This window comes from Mytilus edulis, chromosome 3 (genome assembly GCF_963676685.1).
Source record: "Mytilus edulis chromosome 3, xbMytEdul2.2, whole genome shotgun sequence".
Classification (NCBI taxonomy): Eukaryota; Metazoa; Mollusca; class Bivalvia; order Mytilida; family Mytilidae; genus Mytilus; species Mytilus edulis.
The window spans coordinates 67713731-67728717 of NC_092346.1; the positions used below are offsets into that span (position 1 = coordinate 67713731).

General features: G+C 35.5%; 2 protein-coding genes across 2 annotated transcripts; one reads left to right on the plus strand and one right to left on the minus strand.

Annotated features, from left to right (window-relative positions):
• The first annotated feature begins 5467 nt into the window (after nt 1-5467).
• Nucleotides 5468-6202, plus strand: LOC139515400 (uncharacterized). The gene is made up of 2 exons (XM_071304970.1): nt 5468-5969; nt 6099-6202. The coding sequence occupies exons 1-2, from the start codon at nt 5468-5470 to the stop codon at nt 6200-6202; spliced, it is 606 nt and encodes a 201-aa protein (XP_071161071.1).
• A 2617-nt stretch (nt 6203-8819) lies between these two features.
• Nucleotides 8820-11690, minus strand: LOC139514929 (tripartite motif-containing protein 2-like). The gene has a single exon (XM_071304512.1). It carries the CDS (start codon nt 11549-11551, stop codon nt 8921-8923), a length of 2631 nt encoding a protein of 876 aa, XP_071160613.1. The 5' UTR covers nt 11552-11690; the 3' UTR covers nt 8820-8920.
• Nucleotides 11691-14987: the final 3297 nt, after the last annotated feature.

Sequence of the window (14987 nt, forward strand, 5' to 3'; positions counted from 1 at the left end):
GTGGACATTTAATCCCTGAGAACATCAATTACCAAGTAGTAATATTGTATGAATTTGCAAAGATCATGCAGAAGACTTGCTCGGACATCACCCAGTTTTTAAAAAAATTGTCTAAAATGGCAGGTGTCCTCTCATCCTCAGACATGACAAATATCACAAACATGATACATTCAGATCATCATACTAATGTTAATAGCAATAATCTTCATACACAGTCATCTCGTTTCGAAATGTGAAGCCAATACATAAGGCTGCAAATATTTTAAATTTTCATAACAGATGCCCAATTCACTAGCAGTTTAACTACTGAAATACCGAACTCCGAGGAAAATTCAAAACGCAAAGTGCCTAATGAAATGGCAAAATCAAAAGCTCAAACACATCAAACAAATGGATAACAACTGTCATTTTCCTGACTTGGTACAGGCATTCTTCATGTAGAAAATGGTGGATTAAACCAAGTTTCAATAGTTAGTTAAACCTCTCACTAGTATGACAGTCGCATGTATGTGCGGCCATATATTAGACATCAACAAAATGGAAGCGACATTCTTTACCAGCTTTTTAATCAGCATGATTAGTCAATTCCTTCTATGCAAGTTACATCACCAAAAAAGTATACCACAGGAAAACAATCCTCCTCTGGAAACGCCTCATCGTAGACAAAAAGAAGACTACTAGATTCAACAATTTGAAACTCACCATATGGTTGCATCGACAACATTGATGGCATATGTCTTCTATCTTGTAGATATCATGTAGCTTGGTGAATGTGATGAATATTTTCAACTCTACTCCATGACGTAGATGCAGCCATGTCATCGTCATTATATATAACCAACTGTCCATGATGTCTCTATTAATGACCTGCTGCCATTTATACAAAAGCTGTTAGGTACTCTTCACATTCGCACACAGCTTTATTTATTACCCCTTTCAAACTTCATTCTCTGTCCAATCTATGTAATAGAAACTGTTACAAACCCTAATTCAAACCAATACAAACTTACAACTATCATTTCGGATAGTGCAGTTCCAAGTTATTTCGAACATACCATCCTATTTTAAAGATCAGTCTGTACCAATTATTTCTTATACCTATACCAAAGCAATTGCAACTACAATATTCAGTTAGTAACATGATTTATAGGATCTCAATAAAGACAACTTAAAGTTTTAAAACATGTCCTCCTGATTGCACCTGTGCTAGTTCCATATATAATCCGACTGGCCTCGTTATTACCTGGGACGTCAACATTGTCAATTACACTTCCCTGCGAAATGTGTTATCCAAAGGTCTGAAACATTATGAGCTTAAAACCACCAATTTGAAACAACATAAAAATACTTATGTATTCAGTCAAGAATTATGTCAGGGAATGGGTTAAACGCGAGAAAGAAGACGTTGATACTACATGTATTTTCGAATGGATCAAAGATGTGAAATCACTTTACATAAACTGCTTGATAAATACATTATGTATTCGCAATTAATTTTAAAACTCAACATATACCCCACATACTTCCTAAAGAGGAAATCCTGGATACTCATAGGTCTGTTCTATGTTCCTTTGGAATTTCAACCAAAGATGAAGAACTGGATCTTCATTCACGTTATTGGATACCTAAACTACATACGTGTATATATGGTATATAACTGGGTCTTCCCAGTGCTCCACGATACCTCTTTCTATGTTACTAAAATCAATGTTATCAGTAATCAAAGCCAGGCTTCGAAGTTATTCTGAAACTGCCTATCATAGCGGTAGCGTGAATCAGATGTGGTTACTAAAAAGTAAAATCACAAAAAAACTGAGCTCAAAACGGAAAGTCCCTAATCAAATGGCAAAATCAAATGTTCAAACACATCAAACGAATAGATAACAACTGTCATATTCCTGACTTGGTACAGGCATTTTCTTATGTAGAAATTGATGGATTGAATCATTAAAATATTCCAAAGATCCAAATAGACTACATTCAATCAAAAATTTATTCATCTTTAAATAGTATTAAAACATATGACTCTTCTACACTTTATTCAAGTATTCCCTTTTTCCAGCTAAAACGTAAAATCACAAAAATATTGAACTCCGAGAAAAATTCAAAACGGAACGTCCCTAATCAAACGTCAAAATCAAATGATAAAACACATCAAACGAATGGACAACAACTGTAAAAGACCTATTGAAAGAGTTGGTATTGGTTTGTTTCATAAAAAAGGATGGCCAACGTAGATACTTGTATCTTAAAATTGTGTCAAAGAAACAACAACCCGACAAAAGAGTATAAAAGGCTTTTCATTACAGCGAGAAAATCTAGCGACCGGTTTGCGGATTTCTTGTCTGAGAGAGGGATCAATCACACTATGTAAATAAAAACCACTCTGATTCAACAAAAAATATTCTGAAACTGACATCAAGATTCTTGATTGACAACATTTTTGTTACGTTTTGATGACGTGTTTAAAAAAAAACATGGGGCTTCGGTGGAGGATGTGAGTTCGAACCCCGCTCTTGCGGGTGCACGTTACTCAAATCTTAATTGACTAGGATTGTCATTTTTCCTATCGAAGTTCAGTGGTTTTCTTTTCTGTTAGTGTTGTTCACGCAAAGTTGTCAATATAATGGAATTTGATGCGACTGTCATACAAGTGAGAGGTTGAGCCAGCTATAAAACTAGGTTCAATCCGTCATTTTCTACATAGAAAATGTCTGTACCAATTCAGGAATATGACAGTTGTTATCCGTTCGTTTGATGTGTTTGAGTTTTTGATTTTGCCATTTGATTAGGGACTTTCCGTAATGAATTTTCCTCGAAGTCTGTATTTTTTTAAATGTTTTTACTTTGTTATCCGGGCACTCCGGCTGCCCCCTACAATCAGAACTGGCCGCAACGAAATAGCCCAGAAGTGGCACTTTAAATTGGCGTTAAAACACCAACATTCAATCAATTCAACAAACTATCGGCATTCCTAAAGGTTCCAACTTTGACCCTCTTCTTGCCGACTTGTTCCTTTATTTTTATGAGGCTAACTTCATACAGGAACTTCTCACGAAGAAAGAAAAGAAGTAAGCAGTATCCTTTAACTTTACTAACCGCTATATAGAGGATGTTCTCTCACTTAATAGTTGGTGACTATGTTGAACCCATCTATCCCAATTGAACTTGATATAATGGGTATGTTGATGAATTTTTATACGTGTTTCTGTCTGATAGAAGTAAAATAATTGAAGCATTTATTATATTCTTCTGATTTATATTGCGACGTGAAATTAACGTGTAAAAAGATTTCCAATCGAACAAGTATAAAATTATGCTGTATATATTAATATTTTCTCGCGGTTCGAAGTAAAGCGGGAAAATATTGTATTGACGTTATGGGTAATATGTGTATGGTCCAATCAGAGGGGTTGATTTAGATCCGGGTATGTAGGTATGTTTGATTTGTTTGTCACTTTCTAGCCGCCGTCCGTACGTGCATGACTTAAAATGGACGCCAACATCAGAGAAATTATCTAAGCCGAAGTACAAAGTGCCATAATAGGAACTCAAGATAAACTGTTAAACAGCTTTACTTCACTGCTCGACACACGTTTAAATGGTTTCCAGCAAAACATCCAGGATAACCAGAAGGCATTGTCCGACTCACAGTTGGCCAAAATCGACGAGACCATGACAGAGATCTTCAAGTTCCGTAAAAGGGGAAAGGAAGAACAGTATAAGCACAACAAGAAGGTTTTCGTGAAGGTTCTCGAAGCTAGCAGCCAGTTAGAATCAGAAAATTTGAACAATGACAACATTCAGACCGCAAAAAGAAAGATTTATGAATGTATGGAAATGATAAAGTCAAGACAAAAGCTAATAAAGTTAGCAGATTCGTCAGACGCGGGATGGCGAGTTGTCGACGAATATACCACAAATCCTTTGGCAGAAGATTCCGAAGATGAAAAAAGAATACACAAGGCACAGAGTTGAGCCGATTCAAAGATAAAGAAGGAGAAGGCAAAACGCAAGACCGATACTAGGCCAGCACCTTATAAGACTAAATCACTGGCTCCAGAGAATCCGATTCCAGTCAACACAAACAAGATGTTTCGCCCTGGGAGATGTTTCAATTGTAGTGAAACTGGTCATTGGAGGAGAGAGTGTCCTCATGCTACAGTGCAGCATACAAACAAGATAAGTACTAATATGTTTTTATGTAACGTTAGTAGTAGTTCGAGTACAGAAGGGGTATGTGATTCCTTTTTTAACAATTCCAGAGAGTGTGGTGTTAGAAAATAATATGTCGGCGTGCAACAATAAGATTTTTGTTGCGCAAGAAATCGAAAAGTTGTTGAAAAAAGGGTGCATAAGCAAAGTTAATGAACAACCTCATGTTATAAACCCTCTAACAGTAGCTAATAATGGGTCAAAACTGAGATTGGTATTAGACGCCACACATATAAATCCACATTTATTTAAATTTCGTCACAAATACGAAGACGCGGTCACAGCTAGACAAATGTTTAACAAAGAGAATTACATTTTTTCATATGATTTGAAAAGTGCATATCATCATATTAGAATTGCACATTTCGACACTACATGCCTTGGTTTCAAATGGGGGGATGCATTGTACGTTTACAACGTGTTACCATTTGGCTTGGCAACAAGTGGTTATATTTTCAGTAAAGTAGTTCGAGAAGTCTTAAAGACCGGAGAAGTAAAGGGTTAAAAATAGTTATGTATTTAGACGATGGATTAGGGGGATGTTCTTCTTATTCGGAGGCACTAACCGCTAGTGATGCAATTAGGAATGATTTAGACCATTTTGGTTTCGAAATAGCACATGAAAAGTGTAATTGGTCTCCAGTACAAAAACTGGAGTGGTTAGGTTTTAGTTGGTGTTTGGAACAGGGTGTACTGAAAATCACTGAAAAAAGATTGAACAAGTTAAAAAGAGCTTTGAGTGATCTGTTACAGCAATATGAAAAGGGAATGAAATATTTCAAAGTAAGGTCACTTTCTTGTATTGTTGGACAGATCATCTCAACTCAGGCTGTTTCAGGGGATCTTGCACGTTTAAGATCTAGATTTATGTATGATTGCATACTTACAAGAGAATGCTGGAATTCCAGCGTAGTGTTTAGTCTCGAAGCTGTAAATGGATGCAGATTTTGGTTAGATAATATAGAAAAAATAAATGAGATAGGATCTCAGTTATGTCAGTTGACATACAATGAAGTACAAGACTTTCACGTCTTTTGTGACGCTTCAGAAACAGGTTTCGGGGGTCATTTGACCACAGGGTTCAGAGGACGAACTGATAGAGATATACGGAAGTTGGTCTTCCACTGAAAGAGTAAAAAGCTCTACATGGAGAGAACTTGAATCAGTAAAAAGGGTTTTAAGAAATCTTGTGAACAAATTGCACGGTGCGACTATTAGAGTTTACACAGACAATAAAAATGCACCACACATTATGAAAGTCGGTAGTAAGAAAAAAGAATTACACAGAAGCGTTATGTCTGTTCATAAAATTTGTCAAGATAACAAGATCAAACTAAATTTAGTATGGATACCACGGGAGCATAACGATAAAGCAGACAGTCTTAGTAGGAAATCAGATTGTGATGATTGGGAAATCGATGATTGGATTTTTACGTATCTGAATAAGTTATGGGGTCCATATACTTTTGACCGCTTTGCACAAGATTACAATGCAAAATGCAACAAATTCAATTCGAAATTCTGGTGCACAGGAACATCAGGCATTAATGCTTTTTCTGTGTCATGGGATGGCGAGAATACTTGGTTAGTTCCACCACCTCGTTTGGTCCCACATACAATTAACAAAATGATACAGGATAAAGGTAGTCATACTTTGATTGTTCCTGAGTGGACATCTGCCGCTTATTGGCCAATGTTAGTAGACAAAGAAGGTCGGTTTAAATCTTTCATAAGAGATTACAGGTTTTTTCAAGGTGAGAGTCTCACAAAACGAGGAAGGGGTCAAAACGGTATATTTGGCTCGCAGTTCTTAAAATTCAGATTAGTTGCTATAAATGTTAAATGAAAAACATAGATATTTATAATTTTTATTTTATTAACAGGCATCAGTTTAGATCGTCATGTAAAAGTCGCAATAGAGGATAGTGGAGTAGAAACAGGAAGCCATCAGTTTAGATCGTCATGTAAAAGTCGCAATAGAGGATAGTGGAGTAGAAACAGGAAGCCATTTGTATAGTCTACTAGAACACACCCGTGATATCACGGGTCCGTGACTGAATTAAAGTATATAACTATGCGCAAGCCTTATTTTAGTATTAGTATTGTCATCTGATAAAGTCATGCCGATTATAAGATACACAGTTTTTCTCTGCTTTCAAGTCTTTCTGTTTGAACCCGTCGAACTGAAACAATAATATTAATTATTTGGAAAACAAAAGGTCCTGGAATGGAGTATTTTTTAATCAACAGCATTGTCCTATATAAGTTATAGATAAAGTTGAATTCTTTGCTTCGCTGTTTTACGTCATGCCCACTAACAAATTGAAAACTGTACGGCTATACGCCTTATTTTTAGTCCAGATTTTTAGTATTCGTATTGTTATCTTAGAAAGTCTTACTGATTAAAATACTACAATAGGTAACAATTTGACAATTTAGTAGTGCCAACCCTGTGGTTATGACCCGTGTATATAGCATATTAATCCTGAATACAACGTTTGGTGGTGCGCCTGTCAGATGCGGTACAGATAAGGTAATAGGTAACAGGTGAATATACTATTGGTATCGGTAGCGGACTCGACCCGGAACTTCTTAATTATTGGCAATATTAATTACGTGGAAAACAAAAGGGCCTGGAGTGGTGTCATTTTTAATCTACACCTTTGTACTATATTAGTTATATATAAAGTTGAATTCTGTGATTCGTCGTTTTTACGTGATGACGGCTGACAAATTGGACCTCGTAATTTTAGTATTATAGATGAGTTATTATTGAACAGTAAAAGTGACAATACAGTAAAGTCTTATTTCTACGCTTTTAGAAGGTGGGAAAAATTTATTACAGAACATGGACAAGATGCTTTACCTGCACAACCGATACACGTTGCTTTATATTTGACAAATTTATTGAACAATATGGATCTACTAGTCATCCCGTTTTCAATGCTTTATACGGTATAAAATGGGCCCATGAAGTGAGTGGGTTACCAGATCCTACTATAAACGCTTTCGTTACTTCCATAGTTGAAGCTTCCAAAAGAACCACAACAAAAACCGCCAACAAAAAAGATCCGGTTTCAGCAGAGATACTAATCGAACTATACTGAGCCAAAAAAGTTTAGCAACACTTTTTTTTCAATTTTTCTTTTTTTTTTTGTTTCTGTATTTTTTTTTTTTAAACATCATTGATATAATCCTTTGTTTTACCTGTAATTTTTAACAAATCAAATCAAATCAAATATTTTATTGCCATATAAACTTTACAGTTTGTGACCAACATATATTAATACAATAAACACAATAAACATATATACATACATATTAAACATACAAAATATCAACAGCATTAAAATTTATAACAACAAACAAGTTGTTAAGAGTCCCCTGCCCTCAGTTCTAATGACTTTTTCAAGAAGGATCCTAACTTATTTGTTTGTAAAGGCGATGATGGATTTAGTAAATAATGAATTTTTTCTTCTTCATTTAAATTATTAACAGTCTTACTTTTTTCTGGATGATTGAGTTCGCGCCATTTTAGCTTTCCACGTGTAATTGATGTTTTACCTTGTGTATCTGTACTTTAAAAACAAAATTTAATTTTTTGTTTCACTAACGTTCAAAAACACACCATTGGTAAGAAAAACACAAAAAAGTTTGAAAAAATTGCATGGAGCGTCAACCTGGCCTCCCCGAAAATGACCGTCAGAAGGCTATTGCAATGGTTGATGCCAGAATGAGTGTTTCTGATGTCGTGGCTTGATTAAATGTACATAAGTCAACAGTTTAGTGAATAACAAACAGATATCGACAAATTGCAACTGCACGGGATAGGTCGATATTTCGTAGACCAAGAAAAACTATCGTCAAGGGAGGAGCGCCACTTTCGCTTTTCATCAACACGTGCTAAGTTTTTTCCGGCCACAAGAGTAGTGCATTGACTAAGGGCAGCTGCTGGTGTGCATGCCATTCCTTAATTGATGCACTTAGGACATGGCCGAGAAATTGATTTTGAATAACACTATACTCATTTTCGCATTTTCAAAAGTAAAACCGATCAGTATCGTCAAGGAAACGAAATTCTCATTTCGAAAGGTTTACCCATAGCTTGTCCATACGTTATGTTCAGAAGATATTTAGAATTAGCCAATTTCGATTTTGACTCCAATAAATATTTATTCAGACAGATTTGCAGATCAGGCAATAATTGTAAAATTATAGATAAAGATAAAAAGCTAAGCTATACGGCGGCTAGGGAGGCTTTATTAGATAGAATTAGATTAGTTTCACCAAATTGTAATATAGGCCTACATTCATTTAGAGTCGGTGGTGCAACGGCTGCTGCAAATGCAAACGTAAACGAGAGGTGTTTGAAAAATCACGGCCGGTGGAAGTCAGACTCTAGCAAAGATCGTTACATTGTTGAATCCACAGAGAAACGTTTGCAGGTTTCGAAGAAATTGGGTTTATAATATTTGTTTATCTCTTATAATTTATTCTGGCCCCCGTTCTTTGTGTAATTTCTATCAAATACGGCGGGCTGTCGACAAATTGATATTTGCGTTTGTCTTGTTTTTATGTATAGGCATATGAAGTATAGATAATACACGCTATTGTAACATTTTATTTCACACATAATTTCTCATCATATGATTTAGTTTCCTTATTTTAACTGAAGCTTGGCATTGTATGAACAAAGAAGACGTAATCAACGTCCAATTAAATTTGCAAAATGTAATTTTCCATTCTGGGTTCCAATCCACAAATTATCTTTTTCATCTATAGCGATACTCCTTGGTTCTTGGATCATTTCTATTTCGGATAAAACGCGCTTGAAGACTGCATCATAAGACAAAAGGTGCAAACTGTTTGTTTCAATATCAACAACTATTATATCTCCATCCGAAGTGCAGCATACACCTCGCGGTATGAAATCATCTGACAGTTGCGGATTACCTTCGTAGCATCCCACTTCTTCGTTGTCTTTGAAAACGAACACAGCAAGCTGTATCCAGTCCGATATAACAACAGACTGATCTTTGTTGATTGCTATCCTTGCTGGATATTGTACATTTCTGCTTCTGAGCGTAGTCCGTAGTTCTCTACCAGATGAAACACTCGACAAATATCCGTCCGTGTTGTCAGTGGTGTCGAAAAAGGTTTCTTTTTGTACAAAACCTACCAAACAGTTCCCTTCCTCGTCCAGAGCCAGACCTCTGGGACAGTTTTCAGTTTTTAAAAATGTCTTTCCCTTACCTAGGCTGTTGATAGTAATTATCTTCCTTTGTGAGTTACATGATATAAATAGCGTTCCATCTTGTTTTCCGACAATATCATCCATTGGATAATCTAGTTCCGTCGATAATATGATTTCTCCATTGTGTTTAAAGTGCTCTAAAATCTTATCATTTCCCAAACACACCCAAACTGTATCATCCGACGTGGGAAATAACCCTGTGACAAGGCTCCTTTTTGTTGAACAGACAAAAGAATTTGCTACATCATATCGTTTGCCACCGACAGATAACTTGGGAATTGTAGGATTCACTTTTCCAAAAAGTCGTGCCATATCCGATATACAAACTTTGTTAGAAACAAAATCAATGTCTGTTATGTTTTTGGGCGACATTTTCTTTTGAAAGGATTCTGACAGGCATGCATTCAGATCTTTACCATGACAACTAATATCTATTTCATCAGCGTCTTTCAGAAATTTCTGTGCAAAATGAAATCTACTCTCTACAGATATTTTAAACTTTGATAGTTGTGTGGCCTCTTGTTCTAGTTGTTCATTATATTTATTTACAAAAGCCATAACTTCTGCACATAGTTCGTCTTCAATTTTCTTAACAAAATCATTTAACAATTCTGCACGTTCATTGATCATGAGAATAGCTTTGTTTTCAAATACATGCAGTCTGTTTGTTTCATTTTCCATTTGTCTCATCGCCTCCTTGATATTTGATGAGCGTTCTGGGTGTTCCAATGTTTGTTTGAGGTTTAATCTAATTTCCTTTGCTAGAGAAGTAAAGTCTCTAGTGTCATGCAACTTATGTGCTGTCATGTTGCATATTTCACATACTGCAATTTGACATTTTAAACAGAACAGAAAAAGGGACTTTTCCGGGTGTATCTTACATGTACGGTGTTGCATGAGATTCACGTCTTCTAGTGGATAGGTTGTATGGTCTTTCAGTAGTTTAGACATTGAATGAAGGGCCTCACATGCTTTGCAAAAAATTTGGTCGCATTGCTTGCAGGTAACGACACCAGAATCGTTGGTTTTGCATGCATCACAAGGAGGTTTAGCATTCTGTTCAAGATTCTCAATGAAATTATTCTTTTTGAAACCTTTAGCTCCTACCAATGGAATATCTACAACTTTGTCACACAGAGGACATTTTATTTGTTCATTGTTATAATTTGACATTATATACTGACTCAAACACCACGAACAAAATGAATGATAGCATGGCAACAACCTAGGCTCTACGTAATCCTTTTTACATAAAAAGCAAACCATCACGTCAGATTTGTTTTCATTTCGTGTCATCCTATTGGAAACGAAATCCATCACTATTGGGTCATTAACCTGATGAATTGGGATATTTGATTTACAAGTGTCCGTCGTTTGTGCTGTTCCATCGTTTTCATTTTTATCGCTCTCTTCTCCTTCGTGTGTGGTAACATCATCACTGGTTGGACTTTTTTCTTCTGTACAATTCTTTTTGTCAGTAGGTACAATGTCGTCTTCTAACGACGCACTCTTTATTGTTTGTTCCTCTTTTGACAATTTTTCTGGTATATTCGAGTCTGTTGATTTACCCTCCTTGGATGTAGTGTCTGTAATCTCTTCATTGCCGCCATTGTTAGTCTGCTCTGGTGGTGGATCAGTGAGCAAATCACATTTACTTAGATTTGAGCTTGATATGTTCTTGCGGTCCTCTTCATCACCGTTGTTTTTATTATCTTTCTCTCTGTGGTTTTTGTCATCTTCCTCTTCGTTGTTTTTGTCATCTTTTTCTCTGTTGCTTTTGTCATCTTTCTTTCCCTTGTTTTTGTCATCTTCAACTTTAGTCTGTTGCTCTTGTGGAATTAAATCACGCTGATCATTTAGGCCTCCAATGTTTTCCTTTGATGTAACATTATTATCATGGTTGTCTATTTCACTATTATTTTCAAGTTTTTCATCATTTTCATCGACGGATTTTTCAAGGGAAACACTAGATTTATTTGTTTCACTGTTCTTATCCAAGGTATTTCCGTTGTCAGTCTTGTTTGATAAATCGCTCTTATTATCTTCTGGTTTATTTTTTTCTGTACCAACAGAAGACCCCATCTTATTTTATATTATTACTCTGTTAAAAGAAACTTTCAGCAACCTTCTTTTTCTATCAGAATCCACGTATGACAAGTCTTAGTTCACTAAAAGCTTACATAATGGACTTAAGCTGAATAATTAAAAGCCAATACACGAATTAACTCCCAGTTCGTCGCTTAATTTTGAAAAAAAGACAAACATCTTTTGTTTTAAATCAGCCAACATTTTAAGTACTAGATAAGTAATGCCTACTAGTATGTGTTATGCTGTCGATAATTCGATTCTCATATAATATTAAATGGACTACGCAGTTCAAATTTTTAACAGCGTGCACGCAAATATATCATTTATCGATCTTATTCAGCTGGGAAAGGAAAGGTAAGCTTAAAACATAACATACGTGATGGAATGAGTTTAGTCGTGCGTTAATTACTATTTTTAAACTGTAGTTGTTTTTTGTTTAGATCGACCACATGTTAAACAAAGCAACCACATATGCAAGAAAATATTATACTTGTAATTTTGTGGCAAAAGTAACTTGCAATAGCTATTGTTTTATTTCCCATTCTTCCGTGCACATACCCATTTTTTACGATCCACATTATAAATTGTATCAAGTAAGATAATTGCATAACATTAAGATACGTTCAAATAATCTTAATTAGAAGAAGTGGCCTTTGTATCTAAACTGGATTATACAATTCTCTATTGGTTTATTAAAATGCATTTCCAATAATCTTCAAATTTGGTTGCCGATTTAAATTCATTCTTGAATAAAACAGTTACATAATTTATTAATCTTCTTGCAAGTTGTCAACCTAATTAATGTAACCAATTTAGGATTATTCATATGGAAATTGTAAGATTAACAATATATGAAGCAATCTGTTTCTTTCGTGCAGTAGTGGCGTTAATGTTTGATAATCGCTTCATTAGCTCTTGATGAAACTACAAGCGTCAAATTAAACTAACTGCTTCAAAGGTTTCGTGTGTGTCTCCAGTGCAGGTGGACCTGGTGTGATATTCGGTGCTTAGGAAGGGTAACCAAAGTCTGCTTTTCATGTAGCTCCCGTCGCTCATGTATAAACATATTCGTCGATAAGTATCAGATGTTTCCCACTCATTCCGATTATTGATAATTTTTTGTGGACTTCACCTTTTGAATTTTCCTAAGAGATCGTTATTTTTGTTGTACTTTTTTCTGTGATCCACAGTCAGAAAGAGAAGACGGAATTGTGATTATGACAGTTGGAACTCCTCCGTCGTCATACGTTAAACATATATTAAGTCGTTTGACGATTTCCCTGAGTGGTTTTGAGTTATTTGTAGATCTTTCCTTGGTGGATCGTCTTGCTGTTTAAGTTTTTGAAGGTTAAAAGGCAACATGAAAGATACTTATACGTGTAATTGAAGGCTTAATTGTTCGTAACAAAAGCTCGAGAACAAGAGAAAACTCGATGAAATTGTTAAAACAACAGATGTAGAGTACACACATATTACTTTACGAACCCAGTAGAGACTTCAAAAATTAGTCGAAAGATACCAAAAGGACATTCCAACTCATAAGTAGTCGAAAATGACTGATAACGCAAAGGCTTAAAAGAAAACAGTCAAACAGAACACAAAACACAACATAGAAAACAAAAGACTCAGCAACATGAACCCCACCAAAAACTGAGGTCATCTCAGGTGCTCCGAAGGGGTATGTAGATCCTGGTTCACATGTAAGCTCGTCGTGTTGCTCATTTTAGTTCAAACCCCGTATCAAGCCTAATTCGGTAGTTCACATTCGTTAAAAGGGTGACGGGATTGTAGTAACGACAATTGGATCATATCATTGAAAATGCAATCCCTGGAATATCTTCTCAACTGAGAGATATATACACCGTTAGCAGGCGCTGGTGCAATGTTGCTACATAGGATTGTTTAGAATAGGAAAGTTTACATCTCTTTTGTCGTTAAGTTTTGTTTTCAATTTCTATATGTAAGTCAAGAAATTAGGCATCCTTAACTGAATATATCTGTTGTATCCTTTATCTCAAGTTCGATGGGATTGACGGGTTCAACAGTCACCAAATTTTGATAATTAAGTGAGAGAATATTTACACAAAGTACAATTTATCCCTCCCTAACACAGAAAACCCGCCTCTGGACGCTGAATTGTCTCGCTGTATTGAAGACCCATTGGTGGCTTTTGGTTGTTTTTCCTCTGTTGTCGGGTTGTTATCTCTATGACACATTCCCTATTTCTATTCTCAATTTTAAGATTCTTATACCTACGTTGGTTATTCTTTTTTTTTTTAAACCAAGCTGGGCCAAATCTTTCCATTTGTCTCTAAGTTTAGAATAGGGAATACTTGAGTAAAGTGCAGAAAACACAAATGTTTTAATACTTTTGCAAGATGCAAGAGATTTAGATTAACTGTATCTTTGGAATTTTAATATCCGCATCTGAGTCACGCCACCTCTAGAATATGTAGTTTCAATATAACTTTAAAGCCCGGCTTTGATAACAATGTAATTAATAATTCAAAAAGAGGATTCATTAAGCACTTGGAAGGCCCAGCAATATAACGTTGCTTGTAAAGACACTAATGTTTTTGGGTATCAAATACAGTGATGGAAGGATCAGTTCTTCGTCTTTTAATTTAGTTGAATTTCCAAATGAACAAAGAACATATATATTAGTTTCCAGGATTTCCTCCTAGTTAAGATCTACTGCTGGTGGACGTTTCGTCCCCGAGGGTATCACCAACCCAGTAGTCAACACTTAAGCGATTAAGTGTTGACATGAATATCAATAATGTGGTCATTTTATAAATTTCCTGTTTACAAAACTGAATTTTTCGAAAAAACTAAGGATTTTCTTATCCAGTCATAGATTACCTTAGCCGTATTTGGCACAACATTTTGGAATTTTGGATCCTCAATGCTCTTCAACTTTGTACTTGTTTGGCTTTATAAATATTTTGATATGAGTGTCACTGATGAGTCTAATGTAGACGAAACGCGCGTCTGGCGTACTAAATTATAATCCTGGTACCTTTGATAACTATTGTGGAAGGATATGTTGATTTTTCCTGGAAAATTGTCAATACCTAATTCATTTAACAAGCAGTTAATGTAATGTGAGTTACATACAATTACGATCTTGTTTGGCACTTTGTCTGTAGGGACAACAACTGTCATGGAGGTATGACAGGTGTTTTGCAAAATTGGGATCTTTAAAGATTGATGTAGCATGGGTTTTCATTGCAAACATGCAAAGAATGTAAAGTTTTTTGCCTGTACCATGTCAGGAATATGACAATTCTTATCCATTCGTTTTTGATGTGTTTTGTCATTTGATTTTGCCATGTGACTATGGACTTTCCGATTGGATTTTCCTCCGAGTTCAGTATTTTTGTGATTTTACTTTTGAACATCATTTAGACAAGTAATGGAAAGATCAACC